The sequence below is a fragment of the Anas platyrhynchos genome, chromosome 1 (genome assembly GCF_047663525.1).
Source record: "Anas platyrhynchos isolate ZD024472 breed Pekin duck chromosome 1, IASCAAS_PekinDuck_T2T, whole genome shotgun sequence".
NCBI classification, from domain to species: domain Eukaryota; kingdom Metazoa; phylum Chordata; class Aves; order Anseriformes; family Anatidae; genus Anas; species Anas platyrhynchos.
Genome location: NC_092587.1, coordinates 184,002,114 through 184,017,597, shown reverse-complemented (window position 1 = coordinate 184,017,597; position 15,484 = coordinate 184,002,114). Strand labels below are relative to the sequence as shown.

At 42.3% G+C, this 15,484-nt stretch overlaps 1 protein-coding gene across 10 annotated transcripts in view; it reads right to left on the bottom strand.

Moving 5' to 3' along the window:
* Positions 1-14,709, bottom strand: part of N4BP2L2 (NEDD4 binding protein 2 like 2) — a 45,955-nt gene extending 31,246 nt beyond the window's left edge. For 2 of the 10 annotated variants that reach the window (XM_038174685.2, XM_038174696.2), the window contains exons 1-4: positions 14,543-14,707; positions 14,073-14,225; positions 10,882-12,299; positions 3,132-3,256 (exon numbers count right to left, since the gene is read on the bottom strand). In XM_038174685.2, coding sequence (XP_038030613.1) covers positions 3,132-3,256; positions 10,882-12,299; positions 14,073-14,105 — 1,576 coding nt within the window. In that variant the 5' untranslated portion in view covers positions 14,106-14,225; positions 14,543-14,707. Of the gene's footprint in view, positions 1-1,101; positions 2,983-3,131; positions 3,257-10,881; positions 12,300-14,053; positions 14,226-14,542 lie in introns of those variants that run through there. The other 8 variants (XM_038174694.2, XM_038174688.2, XM_038174691.2 and 5 more) reach the window with 8 other exon arrangements.
* Positions 14,710-15,484: the final 775 nt, after the last annotated feature.

Sequence of the window (15,484 nt, the reverse complement as noted above, 5' to 3'; positions counted from 1 at the left end):
GGAAGGTATTTTTAACAATTGTATCTCAGCTTGCCAATAAAAAAAATAAATCAGTATGTAAAACCACCTGTGCTCACAAGGAAGTTAAGACAATGAACTAAATGAAATAAATTAAATACCTGAAGCTTAAAATACTGAGATCACTGTTGTACAAAAAAAAGTTTCCAGGAGAATTATGTTTCATTAAACAGTGTTAAAACAGTATATATTAAATGAAAAGCTAGATCTGTAGCAAGTACTAAGGATTATAAAAAATACATCTGTTGAATACATGTCCATTCAGCAAATAGTGTTCAGTTTGTACACTGAATAAAGAAGAGATCTGAAGGAAACCAATGAACCAAACAAAAAGACCCAACCCTAAGTTATTGTAGAATTATTGTTGAAAAAAAAAAAAAAGTTATTGTAGATTTTTCTTGCTGAAATCAATCCACGTAACAGGAAGAAAAGTCTTGGAAGTAACTATGTAGATGGAAAGGAGGGAAAAAGCAAATATAAAGCATGTTACAACAGAGCACTAAGAATCAGTGGGGAAAGCCATAAAAACTGAAGAATATATTGCTCTGGTTTCATTAACGTTGCACAAATGATCTTTCTCAGTGTGGTGGTGTTACTCGGGTGGGCAGCCAGAGTTCCACCACAGCTGCTCTCTCACTCCCCCTCCTCAAAGAGAAAGGGGGAGAAAATACAACACAAAGAGCTCAAGGGTTGAGATAAGGACGGGGAGATCGCTCAACAATTATCGTGCAAAACAGACTCAGAGTAGGGAGATAGTAAGATTTATTGCCGATTACTAACAAGCAAGAGAAGTGAGAAACAAAGGAAAGAAACCAAAAATGCCTTCCCCTCATCAGTCCTCTTCCACCTCCTCCCCCCTGAGCAGCGCAGAATAGGGGTTATGGTCAGTCAGCACTTCTCTGCCGCTCCTTCTCGGTCACTCTCTGCCCCTGTTCCATTCCCAAACTGATCCTGCGGGGGCTGCTCACAGGCAGCAGCTCTCCAAGCACTGCTCCCACACGGCTCCGTCCCACGGGGTCCATCCCCCAGGAGCAAACTGCTCCAACCTGGGTCCCCCACGGGCAGCAGCTCCTGCCAGGTCACCTGCTCCTGCGTGGGCTCCTCTCCATGGGCTGCAGCTCCGGCCCGGGGCCTGCTCCTGCGGGGGCTCTCCACAGGCTGCAGCTTCTGTCAGTGCAGGGCCACCTGCTCCACCAGGGGCTCCTCCACGGGCTGCAGCGTGGAGATCTGCTCCACCGTGGTACTCCATGGGCTGCAGGGGGACAGCCTGCTCCACCACGGTCCTCACCACAGGTCGCAGGGGAACTGCTGCTGCCTGCCTGGAGCACCTCTCCCCCTTCTTCACTGACCTTGGCACCTGCAAGGCTGTTTCTCACTGCTCTCTCTCCACCCAGCTGCTGATCCCTAGGTTTTTTTCCCCGTCTTAAATCTTTTCTCACAGAGGCACAAACAACAACACTTACTGGCCTGGCCCTTATCTAACACGGGGCAGCGTCTGGATTCTTCTCACAGAAGCCACTCCTATGGCCCTCTGCTACCAAAACCTTGCCACGTAAGCCCACTACTACACTTGGACACGAATCTAGAAAAGACGACTGACAGGCTGGCAGAAGCAAGGGAAAAATCCTGAAAGAAGCAATTCAGAAGAGATTCGAAGGCAGCAAGAAAACAGCCAATTTGGTAATGAAGATAAAGGGGCCATAATTTACAAAAGCTTTCAAAGAAAGATTGAATTACAGCTACAACTCCCTTACATTATTCTCCTCTCTTGTTTCAACTCTTGATCTTAGTACTAGTGTGCACAGTATGCTGATGTAACTCCTTAGATAAAGTTTTGTTTAAAAGGGAAAAAAAACAAAGGTAACTAACTAGTCACCATCAAAAAAAAAAAGGCAGTTAAAACCCAACTGGACCCGTCAAGAACATTACAAACATGTTAAAGGTAGCCATAGGTTACCAGTAAAAGAGTAAAGGATAAACTACAGTAAGAGACACTGAACAAATACAGAAAAGTGAACTTTAAGGGCCTAAAACCCCTTAAGAGTGGCACTGATTTCACATTTAAAGTCACAATGGCAAATTAATTCTAACATTTCCTAATATTTGTATAGCTGACCCTACAAACTTTCATGTATTGCAAAGATCCACAAAGAAATGAAAGCACAGGATTTTGAAGTACTTCGACAAAGACTTCTACCTAGACCAAACAGGAGGGAAGACGTGATCACAGCCTCAGCCCAGACCTATTCTGGCAAATGTTCTGCAACAGAGGTGTTCTGTGCAACAGGGCACAGCTGTTCTTGTTCTAGTTATCAAAATCACTGAATGATGTAGTATTCTGGTTATCAAAAGCACTGCACAACTAAATGATACAGAATTGGACAGATCTTAAGGTCTAGCCAGAAGCAGCCAGAAGCCACTACCAAGTGAGAACTGTTTGGTGGTCTTGCATTTGTGACATACTGAGACATCTCGTCTGGAAACTGCTGTTTGCAGCTCTTTTGCTCCTCTGACTTCTACTGGCAACTTCATTTGAAATATTTATTATTGTGGCACTCCAACATCGAAAGTGTTTCTTAGAATTTTTACAGTTCCAATAATTGCTCTACAAAATTCCTGCACTGTTCATTCATAAACTTTCCCCAGCATATCGTAATTCTTTTTTATTAGGGTGAGGATGGAAGAAAAGGGAAGAACATTCTTAACTCCTATCCTGCAGATTTTTTTTCTTGGATCTCCATATCTTTTGATGCAAAGAAGGATTCCTCTTATGGTGGGAAAGAAGCTGCTGGCTGAGACACTGCAGCAAAGAGATTAAACTGTGTTCACAGCAGGTCATAGCACAGAAAAAAGAGATTTTGTCCTTTTAACTCTGAACCTTTCATCATTTCAAAATCTAATGTAAATATACATATATACTAATTAAAACATAACAAAAACTTAAAATACATATGCTCCTATACTTATACATATATATATATATATTTACACTTTTTTTTTTTTTTTAATATATGCTCCTTCTCATTCAGACCATTAACCCATGCATGTGGTGCTATATTTTTATCCTCTAAATACAAACATATTTTAATAGAATTTCTTGAATGCATTCAAACCTCTCTTCTGGTTCCAGTCATGGGCATCACCAAGCTGAACGACATTATACAGGTATCCATCTTGTTGACGAAAATAATCATCGGTGCTGAGTACAATGCCATCACAGCTTTCACCAAGCAGAATACTGTTGAACAAAGGTAAATGCAAAAATGTTAGAACTTTCATTTTTCAGACAGAAAACATGCACACAAACAACATAGCTAAATATATATTTATCTGTGCCCTGGTTCTGAGCCTCTTGCAAATGACAAACTGGTTTATAAAAGTATAGCTATGAGTATTTCCAACAATTCCAATACAAATTTCAATTTAAAGTACATTTTTCCCCCTCTCAACTGTTTCTGTCTTTGTTTTTTCCTCACCATCTTTAAAAGAAGTTTGTAGCCACCTACTTTACAGTTCTATTGCAACAGGTTGTTAGCACCTCATGGTCATTTATTGCATTTATTAACATTTTCCATATCAATTCTCATCTGGAATTATCTCTAGGAACCAATCTGATCATGGAATCTGGAGACAGCTGAGAAATGAAGCAGATGCTTAAATCCTTCTTCCTCTTAAATCCACCCTCCGCTCATCTGTCCATGCAGCTCTGTCCTTGCAGATAAAATATGCGTTGAACAGGAACAGCAAAAGCAAATTACTCATGTTTACAGCAATTTTCCTACTCTCAGGGAAAAGTATAAGATCATAATAAGCTTTCAGCATTGTCCCACTAATGAAAGTCAGGATTAGGGAAGAGCATGTGTATTCCTGCAGTATCTTACACTCTTCTATTCCAGCTCTATGTGTTATCCCCCAAATCTGGCCACACAAGCTGACTCACATCCACCTTGTCATCAACAGAGAAACCTGGCACTCACTGCATCTACAAGCCACCAGCATTCACTATACCCAGAACAAAGTGACCTTTTCTCATTTTTTTTTCTTATGTTGCTTTTCTGAAACTTTAGCAGCTGAGCCTGTTCAAGGAAAAAGCCAAAAAGATGACACAAGAGAAGTGGTTCAAGATCAGTGCAGCCCACCCCGGGCAGAGCAGCAGCTCCATGGGTTAGCACGTCTCGCAGAACTGTAGTTTCAATAATAGATGACAAAAAAATTAAGATAAGGTTATTTCATATCAAGGAAAACTTTTTACAAAGGAGACAACAGCACAGTTCTGTTTAAAGTCAGATCTACACATCCACAGCCTGATCTCCTTGACTGTTTTTATATCCTGTACTCCGTTTAAATTTGTAAACAGCCACCAGGCACTCAGTGCCCCAGAGCACTTCCAGTGTACTGAAACATTCAGGTTCCGCTGCTCTATGGAAATTTAGGCAGCTACTCAGACTGGGAAACAGGCAACGTATCCAAGGGCTATAAAAAATGAACAGTATTAGCAATATGCGTGATGTGCTGCTGCAGAGGTGCCAGGGAGGGAAGAGAACTGGCCAGATCCCAAATAACCTGGGGGAATAAATGGATGTTAGTTCTAAGTCACCAAGCTTTCCCATGAATAGCTGCAGGAAGAGCTACTTAAGTTTAATTTCACAAGGATTTGAGATGTCTACGTGGCAAAACATAGCAACAGTAGACCTGTTAGAGATCACAGTTTAAAGCCCGTGGATGGCCTAACATTACATCAGTTACAGAGCTACGGATCTTCATTAAAAACTCAAAAGGAAAAAAAAATAATCCAGTTTTACTTAACAAAAAATAACCAACAAAACACTGTACTGTATATTAATTAAATTCCTACATAATTACTGTCCTGCAATTAAGTTGATGACTATTTTTGCTTTTAAAACACAGATTTGTAACAACAAAATTACTGGGGAGCAGAAGAAGCCATGAATAACAGAACTGTCAAGTAACATGATCAAAGAAACACACAAGCTGTTGCTTTTCTTTTTTTTTTTTTTCCTTTTTGCTTTTTCCCTTTTCCAGAGCATAAGTTTTGCTCAGAATAAAGAGCAGTGCTGTTTCAGAAAGCAGAGCGTGATACACCAGAAGTACAGCCACTTTGTTGGGATTGTTCAATATTTCTGTTAGAGTCTTTGCCTTTTAGTAGGATATATATTACACTGCTTTAGGAGAGTACAGAAGGATTTTTTTTAAGCAGATACTGGAAACAACTGGATCCACCTTCCCCACTCACTTCTTGGGTGCTGAATGCAGATGCACAGAGTAAGGACCACGTGCCCTAATGTTTTGGCTAGGATGGAGTTATTTTCCTCCTAGTAGGTGGTGTGGTGCTATGTTTGGGATGTAGGATGAGAAGAGTGCTGATACCATGCTGATGTTTTAGTTGTTGCAGAGCAGTGCTTACACCAAGCCAAGGACTTCCCAGCTTCTTGCTCTGTCCTGCCAGCGGGCAGGCTGGGGGTGCAGCAGGAGCTGGGAGGGGACAGACCCTGGACAGCTGCACCCCAACTGGCCCAAGGAGGATTCCATCCCATATGGCGTCATGCTGAACAATTAGTATGGGGTGGCTGGGCTGCTCGGGGATAGGCTGGGCATCGGTCGGTGGGTGGTAAGCACCTGCATTGTGCATCACCTGTTTCATACACATTATTAGTAGTAGTATTTTCTTTCCTGTGCTAATAAACTGTCTCTATCTCAACCCAACGACTTTCATTTCTTTCTGATTCTCTCCCCCATCCCAGAGAGGGAGAGGAGAGGGTGAGCGAACAGCTGTGTGGTGTGTAGCTGCCAGTCGGGTTAAACCCCACCACCTAACCACAGAGATAACACAGAGCTGTGACCCGGTTTGTCTGCTGGCTGGGTACCCGCAGGCACACCCCTGCAGCTCCCAGGAGCCTGACTGTCTGCTTTCTGTAGGGATATATGCGAACTGGTGAGTCAAGGCACAGCGACTAATGGGGTGTTCATCTTTGTATTTCTAGGAACTGCTCAGTGTTGTGTAGAATAATTCACTTAGATTCCTCTCTTGTATTTTCCAAACTTCAATAAAGAAACACTGTGACTGTGGTTTGGGAATCTTGCAAATCCATCAAAGTTTAATCCTAAAATATGTTGTTATTATTCCTCAAAGCTCAGGATACAAAGCAATTTATGAACCTATGGAACCAATGTAACAGACTTAATACACTAAACTACATTTGCAAGAATAAGCCTGAAGCCAAGTAACTGGGAAGGCAGACTGACTACCAGAGAGGCCAGAGGAATGAAATCCTTACCCTTTCAGTAAAATTTAGTAAAATTTTAAACACAAACACACTTGACAACTTCACATGGAATAATTTACACAATTGTAACTTGTAAGACTTGGAAATAAAATTTATTCTAGGCTCATGAACTCAAACAGAAGCAACATGGAGCACATCTGCGCAGAGAAAATCATTACTACCTAACACTACAAAGAGATCATCCCAATTCTGCAAAACGGAGAAGGAAAACCAAGGAAGATAAATACATTTCTAACAGGAAAGTCAAATTACAGATTGCTCAGCATTGATACATGCACATGCCCGAAATGAGCAGCAGTATTACCCAAGTGCTGTAAACCTGCCTTTCCCTCCTATCCATTCCCTGCAATTGAACATTCACCTTTGAACACAGTGGGGCAGTGACATCAACAAAATTAAAGCAGCTCACTTACTTTTCCTAGACATGCTGGTTGATCTAACAGGAGGTATTAGCTCTGCACACCAAACTCATCTGGAAATCAAAGTGCTCGTTTGAACTAATCAGCAAACTAATACGTATTTTTTCCAGCATGCACACACATGCACAAACCCTGCTTTAATTTCAATTCTTTAAACAGTTCCCCAAGCTGCATTCTAGCCAGTCTGCTTTCAAAGATGATTTTATAATCAAGAATAATCTTAGAATCTAATAATTTATCTATTTAAGATAGCTAACATCATACAGAATGAACTAGACTGTAACTAAATACTTTAAAATCTGTAGTAGCACTAAATTATATAAATGATGCTTTAAACACTGTTACAAGCCATGTTTTTAAAGAACTGCATAATTAGAAACAATAGCACCCAAGTGTTTCTATGTGCAGCTTTAAATATTCTTCCAATTTTCCCATTCCAGAGATCCATGGGTTCCTCTCTCTGGAAGAACAGCCCCAGAAAAAGCTGACTACTTGCTTATATACCTAGAAAGAGATTTAATTTCAAGTGTTCTTGAAATGACGTGAATACTTGTTCTTTCAACTTCATTAAACTTTTTTTCAAATTCACTGTGAGGTATTTTTATGGAGGAATGGGAACTGAAATTGTTGCCAATTTTAGATGCAAAATATCCTAAAAATTCAAAATTTGTATTTTGTAACTTTTCCCAATAGCATTAACATCATAAAACCACATTATCATCTACTTAAAATTTCAGCAGACTTTTGTTACTTGGGCTGAAGATGCCATTGCTGGGCGTCTATCTGGTCAAATTGGTTTAGGAAATTTCTAAGTTGTCAATCACTTCCAAAACGAAGGAAGAAAAACAGCGTTTTTATCACATGGCATTATTCCAAGGTTTTCTCTGAGATGTTTTGGATTGAGGAAGTGGTACCTGGCAAAGTACAGGTGCTTGTTTTCTTGTAAATTGCATTTCTCCCAGCACAACCTTAAGCATGGCAAGAGAAGGAAGAAGACTGGCCTAAAATAGGAAGGATGTGGGCAGCAGAGTGGTACAAGCTGGAACAAACAGCTTGCAACTGGCAGCAGGGCTAGGAAACAGGGACAAGGCAAAAGAGTGAAGTGTGAGAAAGGAAATGGTACAATTATGCTGGGCGTGAGACAATACCACCAGCTGAAACTGGGAAAATAAAATGAACCTAGGGAGAAAGGGGAGGAAAAAGAAGGAGCTGAGAAATCCACTTGGAATTTTAGGGCCAAAGCAAAGCTGCTAGGCACAGACCAAAAGCTACAGTTGGGTAAGAGCAGGAAAACAAACCTGGAAAGTAGATGGATAAACAGATGGGAACTGGAATGAGTCTCAGGAGGCTGGGATGTCTAGGTCAGGTGAACGTATGCAATAAATCAAGGAGATCAGGGGAAATCCCTAATGACCAGGAAAAGGCTAATGCTATGCCCCTACGGAAGGGAAATAAAGAGAGGGAACAAAGGCACTACAAGCTGCTCAACCTCACCTAACTTCAGCTTCTGGTAGAAACAGGGAGTACACCCTATTGGAATCCACTTCCAAACTCGTGAAGGAAATCAAGGGAGTCGGGAAGAGTCAAGGAGGGTTTACAACAAGCAAATCTTGCTTTATTGGCCAGACCAGACTGCACTCTGATGGAGCTTTGTGGATGAGGACTGGGCAATGACTGTAACGTTGTATGAAAGCATTAAGGCTTCTGACGCTTCCAGTGAGTACGTGCAGAGTACACCACGGGCTGATGGTGGAACCCAGTTCATCATCATCTTCACCATTAATCTGGATGATGAAGCAGAGCACTTGCAGATGACACCAAACTGGTAGGCAGGCCACACCTACAGAGCATTAGGGCTTCTAGCCACAGAAAAATTTGAACACTGGGTGAAGTGAAACATCATGAAGCTCGACAAGGAGAAGCGCCAAGTTTTGTACCAGATGGTGCATCTGGTACAAAAGAAATCTTTGCATCAGTACAGGATGGAAAGCAACTCCTTGAGCAGCCCTACTGAAAAGACCTAAGGATTACAGTAGATATCAAACCGAAGATGAACCAAGAACGTACTCTCCTCAAAAGAGGGGCAAACCATATGCTGGGCTGTATTAGGGAAAAAAGCAGCCAATGGAAAAAGTGGCTCAAGGGAAGCTACCATCCCCTCTCTATCTGTTTCTTGTGCAGTCATTTCTGAAATACTGTTTCCAGTTTGAGGCTTCCTACTTCAAAAGTCACACTGAAATATACGAAAGGGTTGAGCAGATGGCTACCAAGATGGCTAAGGGGATATGACCTATGAACACCAGAAAAGTTTTGAGAGACTGGACTCCATACCTGCAAGTTTTCAAAGTCAGGCTAGAAAAACAGTTGTTCTGATCCAGTGATGGCAACAGTTTTGTTCTAAGCAGAAGGATGGGCTAGGTGACCTCCAGAAGTCCCTGCCAAGAAACGTGCCTGTAATTCCAAGCAGGTGGGATGACAGAGTCAGGGCTAAACATAGACTTCATTAGAAGATTAAGGACAGACGTGTTGAGTTTGGGAACAGCAGTAAATGCATGCCTATACACTGTGAGTTACAAACTCACAGTTTGGAGAAAAAAAAAAAAAGACTGGAATTCAAAATTCCTGGGTGTCATGACTGCTCTGCTGTCATTATACACTTGGGAAACCCACTTACAACATGCAACTCATTCCCTTCTAGTACTGACCCATAGACATGATGTCAATTTTCTGTTTTTCCAATAGTCATTTTGCTAGCACAAGCAGTAGAGGTTTGTCTGAAGGTGCTAAAGATGCCAAGACTGCCAAGATACCTGTGGGTAATAATGAGTCCACAGGGCTGTATTTGCTATCCTAGCCTGCACTTACAGAACTCCATGATGCTACTCCATGATTTTTTCTCCTTGCTCCCTTCAGCCTACCCCACAGTACCTGAGACCCTGGGACATGATTTCATGGGAATTAACAATTGAAAGCCAGCTTTGAACACATGAAATTGCACGTAGTTGAATACACTGAAAAACAAGTCCTGCACAGTTCAAATTCTGCACCCAAATTCCGTGACTATGGTTGACCTTGATCTCACAGTGCCCACCTTCCCATCTGCTAAATGAAATTTGTAATTTGTCTTACAAAGAGACGAAAAAGCAGAAATACATTCATACACACAAAAAAACCACTTAGGTATGTAGGATCTTTCAGATAATATGAGTAACATACTTAGAGAAAGATTCAAAGGCCATTCAGCACAGAAAATATGAAAAACATTAATATTAAATAGTATCATATTTAATAACATCAAATTTCTGCAATGAATGAAGCAGTATTGTTTCAAGCTGATTTTTTTGTTGTTGTTTGTTTAAATTTTCTGTGGTTTTGGACTGCCAGCGTACAACAGAACATAACCACAAAAGACATCCCATTCATATTGGATAGTTTCTTCATGAAGCTCCATCAGTAAGTACTGCTATTGTAACTTCTTGTATGCAAGAGAAACCTGTTTTCATTTACCACAGATAGTGCCTGCATTCTGTGCCAACCTATGTGCTTTTTATGCTAGGCAAAAAAATAGTGAAAATCCACGCTGGAGTTTGTACCTACTTTAACCCTGTCAGAGACTTCAACGAGTATATTAATAAGGCAAAACGACACTTTTCTTGTGTGCATTCAAATAAATTTGACAGATGTTAGTATGAAAAAATGGTTGGGATTATGCACAATTTCATCAAGACACTGAAAACACAACGAGCAGCACACAAATTGCATGTTTTCTGAGCAGCAAAATTCTTCTACTGGTCTTTGAAGATGACCATTTTTTTTAAATGAAGGAATTTGAGAATACGAAAAGAGGCAGACCGTAACATTGCCAGTCCACCTGAGAGTTTCAGAACAAGATACAAAGAACATTTTAAAATTAACATAAAACAGCTTCTGTTCATCATAACTCTTACTAATGAAAACAAGCCCCAAAGCATATGATTCTAATGTTTGCTGTTATGTCCTCACATAGTAAAAATGACTGCATTTTAATAGCCTACTTAACAAATACCAAGGTTTGCCAAGTGCCTGCTGATCAACTTTTAAAAAAATTCTTTAAAATTTTTATTTTGAATAAGGTTCCCAAGCTTTAAGTCTTTACTTACCGAGAAAGTGTTGATTTCCCTGAACCAGGCAGGCCTCTTAAGATCAGGAGCACTTTCTGTGCACAACCAAATCGTTCCTCAGGGAACTGCAAGGAAGGAAATCTGTGCATTCCTTCAGTACTGTACATTTTTGGATCTTTCCAACACTCTTCTCTGGTTTCACAGAAACCATTCTGCTCATTATTTCCATTCCTGAAGACCTGAGCACTACAGATATCAGTATGACCAATATAGCTGGCACTTGGATCAGGCAATGGACTATGACAGTTGGTATCATTATTTCCACGGTAACCACAGTAATTTTCATAAGAAAAGTCATCCCGCTGAGAAGGGAAAGCATTTGTTTTTTGTAGTGGGGAATTCAGTATCTGAAAAGGCGACTGATGGCTCAGTCTAGGAGGAGGAAGCCCCTGAGGTACTATGAAAGACTCAGTTGACTGCCAGGCAGGTCTGAATTCAGGCACGGAGTTGTTCCAATACTCAGAATCTATTTGTCCATTAAAGGCATTTTCAGGTTTCCAGCCGCTTGTTTCTGTGACAAACTGCTGCTCACTGCTTGTTTTCTGACTTTGCTCTTCTCCAGAGAAACAATGCCCGTTCTCATTAAACGGTCGTGGGCTGCCCAGAGATGAACGCTGATGTTCCTCTTGTGATGTCTGACTACAGTTATATGCAGAATGTTGCTCCTGAGAGGTTTCAATTTCGTTCTCCTGAAATGTGTTTAAATTTTCACTTTCCAGCTGGTGAATTTCCTTGTAGAACTGGTTCAGTTCATCATCCATTTCTGGTACAGCAGAAGAAACAGTTTCCATCACCGTTGCCTCCTTTCTGTTATCTCTGTTTTCATGCAGTTCACCCTGATCTCCCACATCGCTTCTAGATTCGCCACAACTTCCAGATTTGTCCTGTTTGTTACTTTCAGCCGGCTTGTAAATCGGTCCAATAAATTCTTTGCTTGTAATAAACTCATCATCCCATTCACTTCTATTTAGTGAGAATGTTTTACAGCTATTTTTATTATCTTCTTCGACATTACTGGACGTAAGAGGATCTTTCTCTTCTTCAACTTCAGCGTTGTTTATTAATGGAGGATTTATATTCTCTACCATCTCTGAATCAAGAGGTCGACTAAACCCTAGATTATTTTCAGGAAGCACTTTGTTCGGTGTTCCCAAGACACCCATGGGTATTTCCTCTTCCTTTTGCAGTTCATGTTCCCCCTGGCTTTCTGAGACATTCACTGGTGTCAAATCATTAGATGTTCTGTCAGGGTCCACTTCATCCTGACTGCACTGGTTGTCATCCCCTGAGAGTTTCTCATAAGCCCCTTCTGTTGACTTCATTTTTTTTGAACATGGTTCAATCGGGATTTCATCCTGACACTCCAAGAGCCTTACTCTACTTTCAGCATGAAGCATCTTTGAAAGAAATGAATACTTATTAGCACTTATGAATACTTATGAATGCTTATTAGCACCAACAATTTCAAAGTAAAGTATAAGAGCAAAGTTATTCGGGCCTATGATGTACATCATCTTCAGACTTTCCACCATCACAACTGAAACATACTGAACAAGAAAAAAAAGCAGAGTAGCTACTGGAAGGCTTATTTAAACAAAAAACCCACACTACCGAACATCTTTACCTGAGAAACAGGTTAGAGCTGTATCAGTCCAGAAGTCAAACTTCATACTTACTTAAACTTAATTTACAAATCATGCTTTTTATGTGAATTTAATATTTGGGGGCAAAAAAAGTCAGATCAACAACATCTGTCCTCCACTGACCTATGTGAATCTGGAAAGTGTCATAAATCTGTATTATAGGACAAACATGTGCCAAACTCCAGTGCATGCTGAAGCCTCACATCACCACTAAAACAGCCAACGAAAAAGCAAATGCTTCAGTCACAAGGATTATTTTTCTGTGATGGGAACTGGAGTCAGCTATTCCATTTAACACCAATCAAACAGATGCTGGATGGCATTTATAATTTGGTGCTAGTTAAATAAAGACTTAAAATTAAATCCGCAAACTGTTATTATGTTTCTGTTTTTGGAACAACTAAAGACCTTTGTTAGGTTGCGTGTTTGTAAAAATAAACTGAAACGGCAATCAATGCACCAAATGGATTACAACATAAAAATGAGCCAGTAAGCTCCAAAAGGACAGACGGGATGAGAACAATTAAAAACATACAGCAAAACAGTGCTGACCAGCGTGACACCCAGTCATGCCATTGCCTCATCCATTCTCTGTCTCCCTAATAGGTGTATTTACATTTTCCTTTGCACTCTGAAGTTCTAGACAGAATGCAATAAAAAGCAACAGCACTTAATTTATAATACAGTGACTAAGTAGCTTATTCAGCAAACCTTTCATTTAAAAAAAATAATAAAAAAAGGCAATATTAAATAAAAAAGTAAGTACATCTCCTACCAGAGGGTTTGTTCTACTAGTGTGAACCTTGAAACATTTCAGCTTTCTAGGAGTGAATATTAATATAATGTTGCATGTTCCTTATTCTGGACAAGAAACAAAGTTTTTCTCCTTTGCCTGAAAGGGACCCGCAGGTAGTATCACGCGAAGATTTGTAAGTAACACTTATCACCTCATGTTCACTTGCAAAATTTGAAGGAAAAGGTGTTAATCTGGACACTTTCTCAACAACTGTATAAACAAAAGAAAAAAAAAATGCCGTCTTCAGTTCCCAAACGTCTAAGTGAAGATTGTATGGTTTATATTTAACTTTATTAATCAGAAGAGAGTGCTAATGTCAGAATGGGGAGAAATGAGGCCACACAACTATCCTTCTTGCTTGGAGTTGGCATAACAATGCTCTGGGTTCCATGGTCTCACCTCCTCTCAATAGATAGGAACCGTTTTACTGCTTCTCAGTTTTTCCTTTCTGCTAAGGAGAAAGTATGACTTACATCTCTATTCTCCATCTCCCCAAAATGCTACCTTACCTCCACTCGAAAACATGGGTGGAAAAAAAATGTTGCTTTATTAGTTTTTAACCTTCTCTCTCTTCTGGGATGGGGCTTAAGCAGAGCATGTATTTTGGTATGGAATGAAAAAAGGGACCACGTCTGCGTGAGAATTTCTCTAATGATGGAGGATAGAGCTCTGTGACCACACCGCCCAAGGAATATACCCTTTTCTGGCTAACCTTGACTCGCTTTGCCTACCCCTTGGGCCAAAGGCATTGCATGTGAACACATTTCCACCTGCACACTCAGGGAGGGCAGTACAGGCTGAGCAGGCAGGTAGCGAGCCCAACCTACGTGGTGGCCTTGCCCTTTGAAGGGGATGCAGACTGGACACGCAGATCTGTCAGAATTCTGTAAGAAAACGTTTGGAGGCGTTAAACACAGGACGCACACGGGATTCAACCTGCCAAACCCCCCAAAGTCACACGACAAGCCCTAAACTCCAATAAATTCCCCGATGTGAAGAGGCAGGGCACACGCAGCACACCTTACAGACGAGGGCACGGCCCTCAGCCCCCGGCTGCCTGCGGGTGAGGTGGGGGGGGGGGGCCGCGCCTCAGCCGCTCCCTCCCCGACCCCACACCTCCCTCAGGCGGAGCCCCCGGCTCCTCCTCGGCCTCCCCGACCCCCTCTCGCCGCCCCGGCCGCATGCGGGTGAGGAGACCAACCTCGGGGCCGTCCTCCGCCGCCTCACAAAGCAGCGCGCCCCCGGCCGGCGCTGCGGAGGGCGGCGGGGCCGGGGCCTCGCTCGCAAAATGGCGCCGCCTCCCCTCAGCCTCCCTCAGCCGGCCGGCGGCGGTGGGAGTTGTAGTTCCGCCCCCGCCCCCACGGGGAACTACAGCTCCCAGGAGGCATTGGGCTGAGGGGGCGGGGAGGTGGGAGAGGGGAGGCGCGGATTGGCTGGGGGTTGGCGCGCGTGAGGAGAGGGGCGGGGCTTGTGGCTGAGGGGGAGGGAGGGGCAGGGACAGGGCTGGGGCAGGGAGGGGAAGAGGGAAGGGGACTGGGACAAGAGGACAGGGGACAGGGGACAGGGACAGGGACAGGGACAGGGACAGGGACAGGGACAGATTGGCCACCTGTTGCTGGTGGGATGAGGCAGGTTCCCCTTCATTCCTCTCCCAGGAATCCACAAATCCAGGAGTGTGGATTTGGGGCTATTTTTATTTTGCTTTTTCTTTCTTTCTTCTTTTTTTTTTTTATTTTATTTTTTTTTTTTCCTGTGCGGGCAGGTGTTGGGCTTGCACACAGCCAGGCTTATGGGAGCTTAGAGGGTGTCTCAGTGGTTCCCTAGCTTTGGGTGCTGCTGGCCATACTGCAATGCAATGAGCAACTTTCACAGAATCACAGAATTTCTAGGTTGGAAGAGACCTCAAGATCATCGAGTCCAACCTCTGACCTAACGCTAACAGTCCCCACTAAACCATATCCCTAAGCTCTACATCTAAACGTCTTTTAAAGACTTCCAGGGATGGTGACTCCACCACCTCCCTGGGCAGCCCGTTCCAGTGCCTAACAACCCTTTCAGTAAAGAAATTCTTCCTAACATCTAACCTAAAACTCCCCTGGCGCAACTTAAGCCCATTCCCCCTCGTCCTGTCACCAGGCACGTG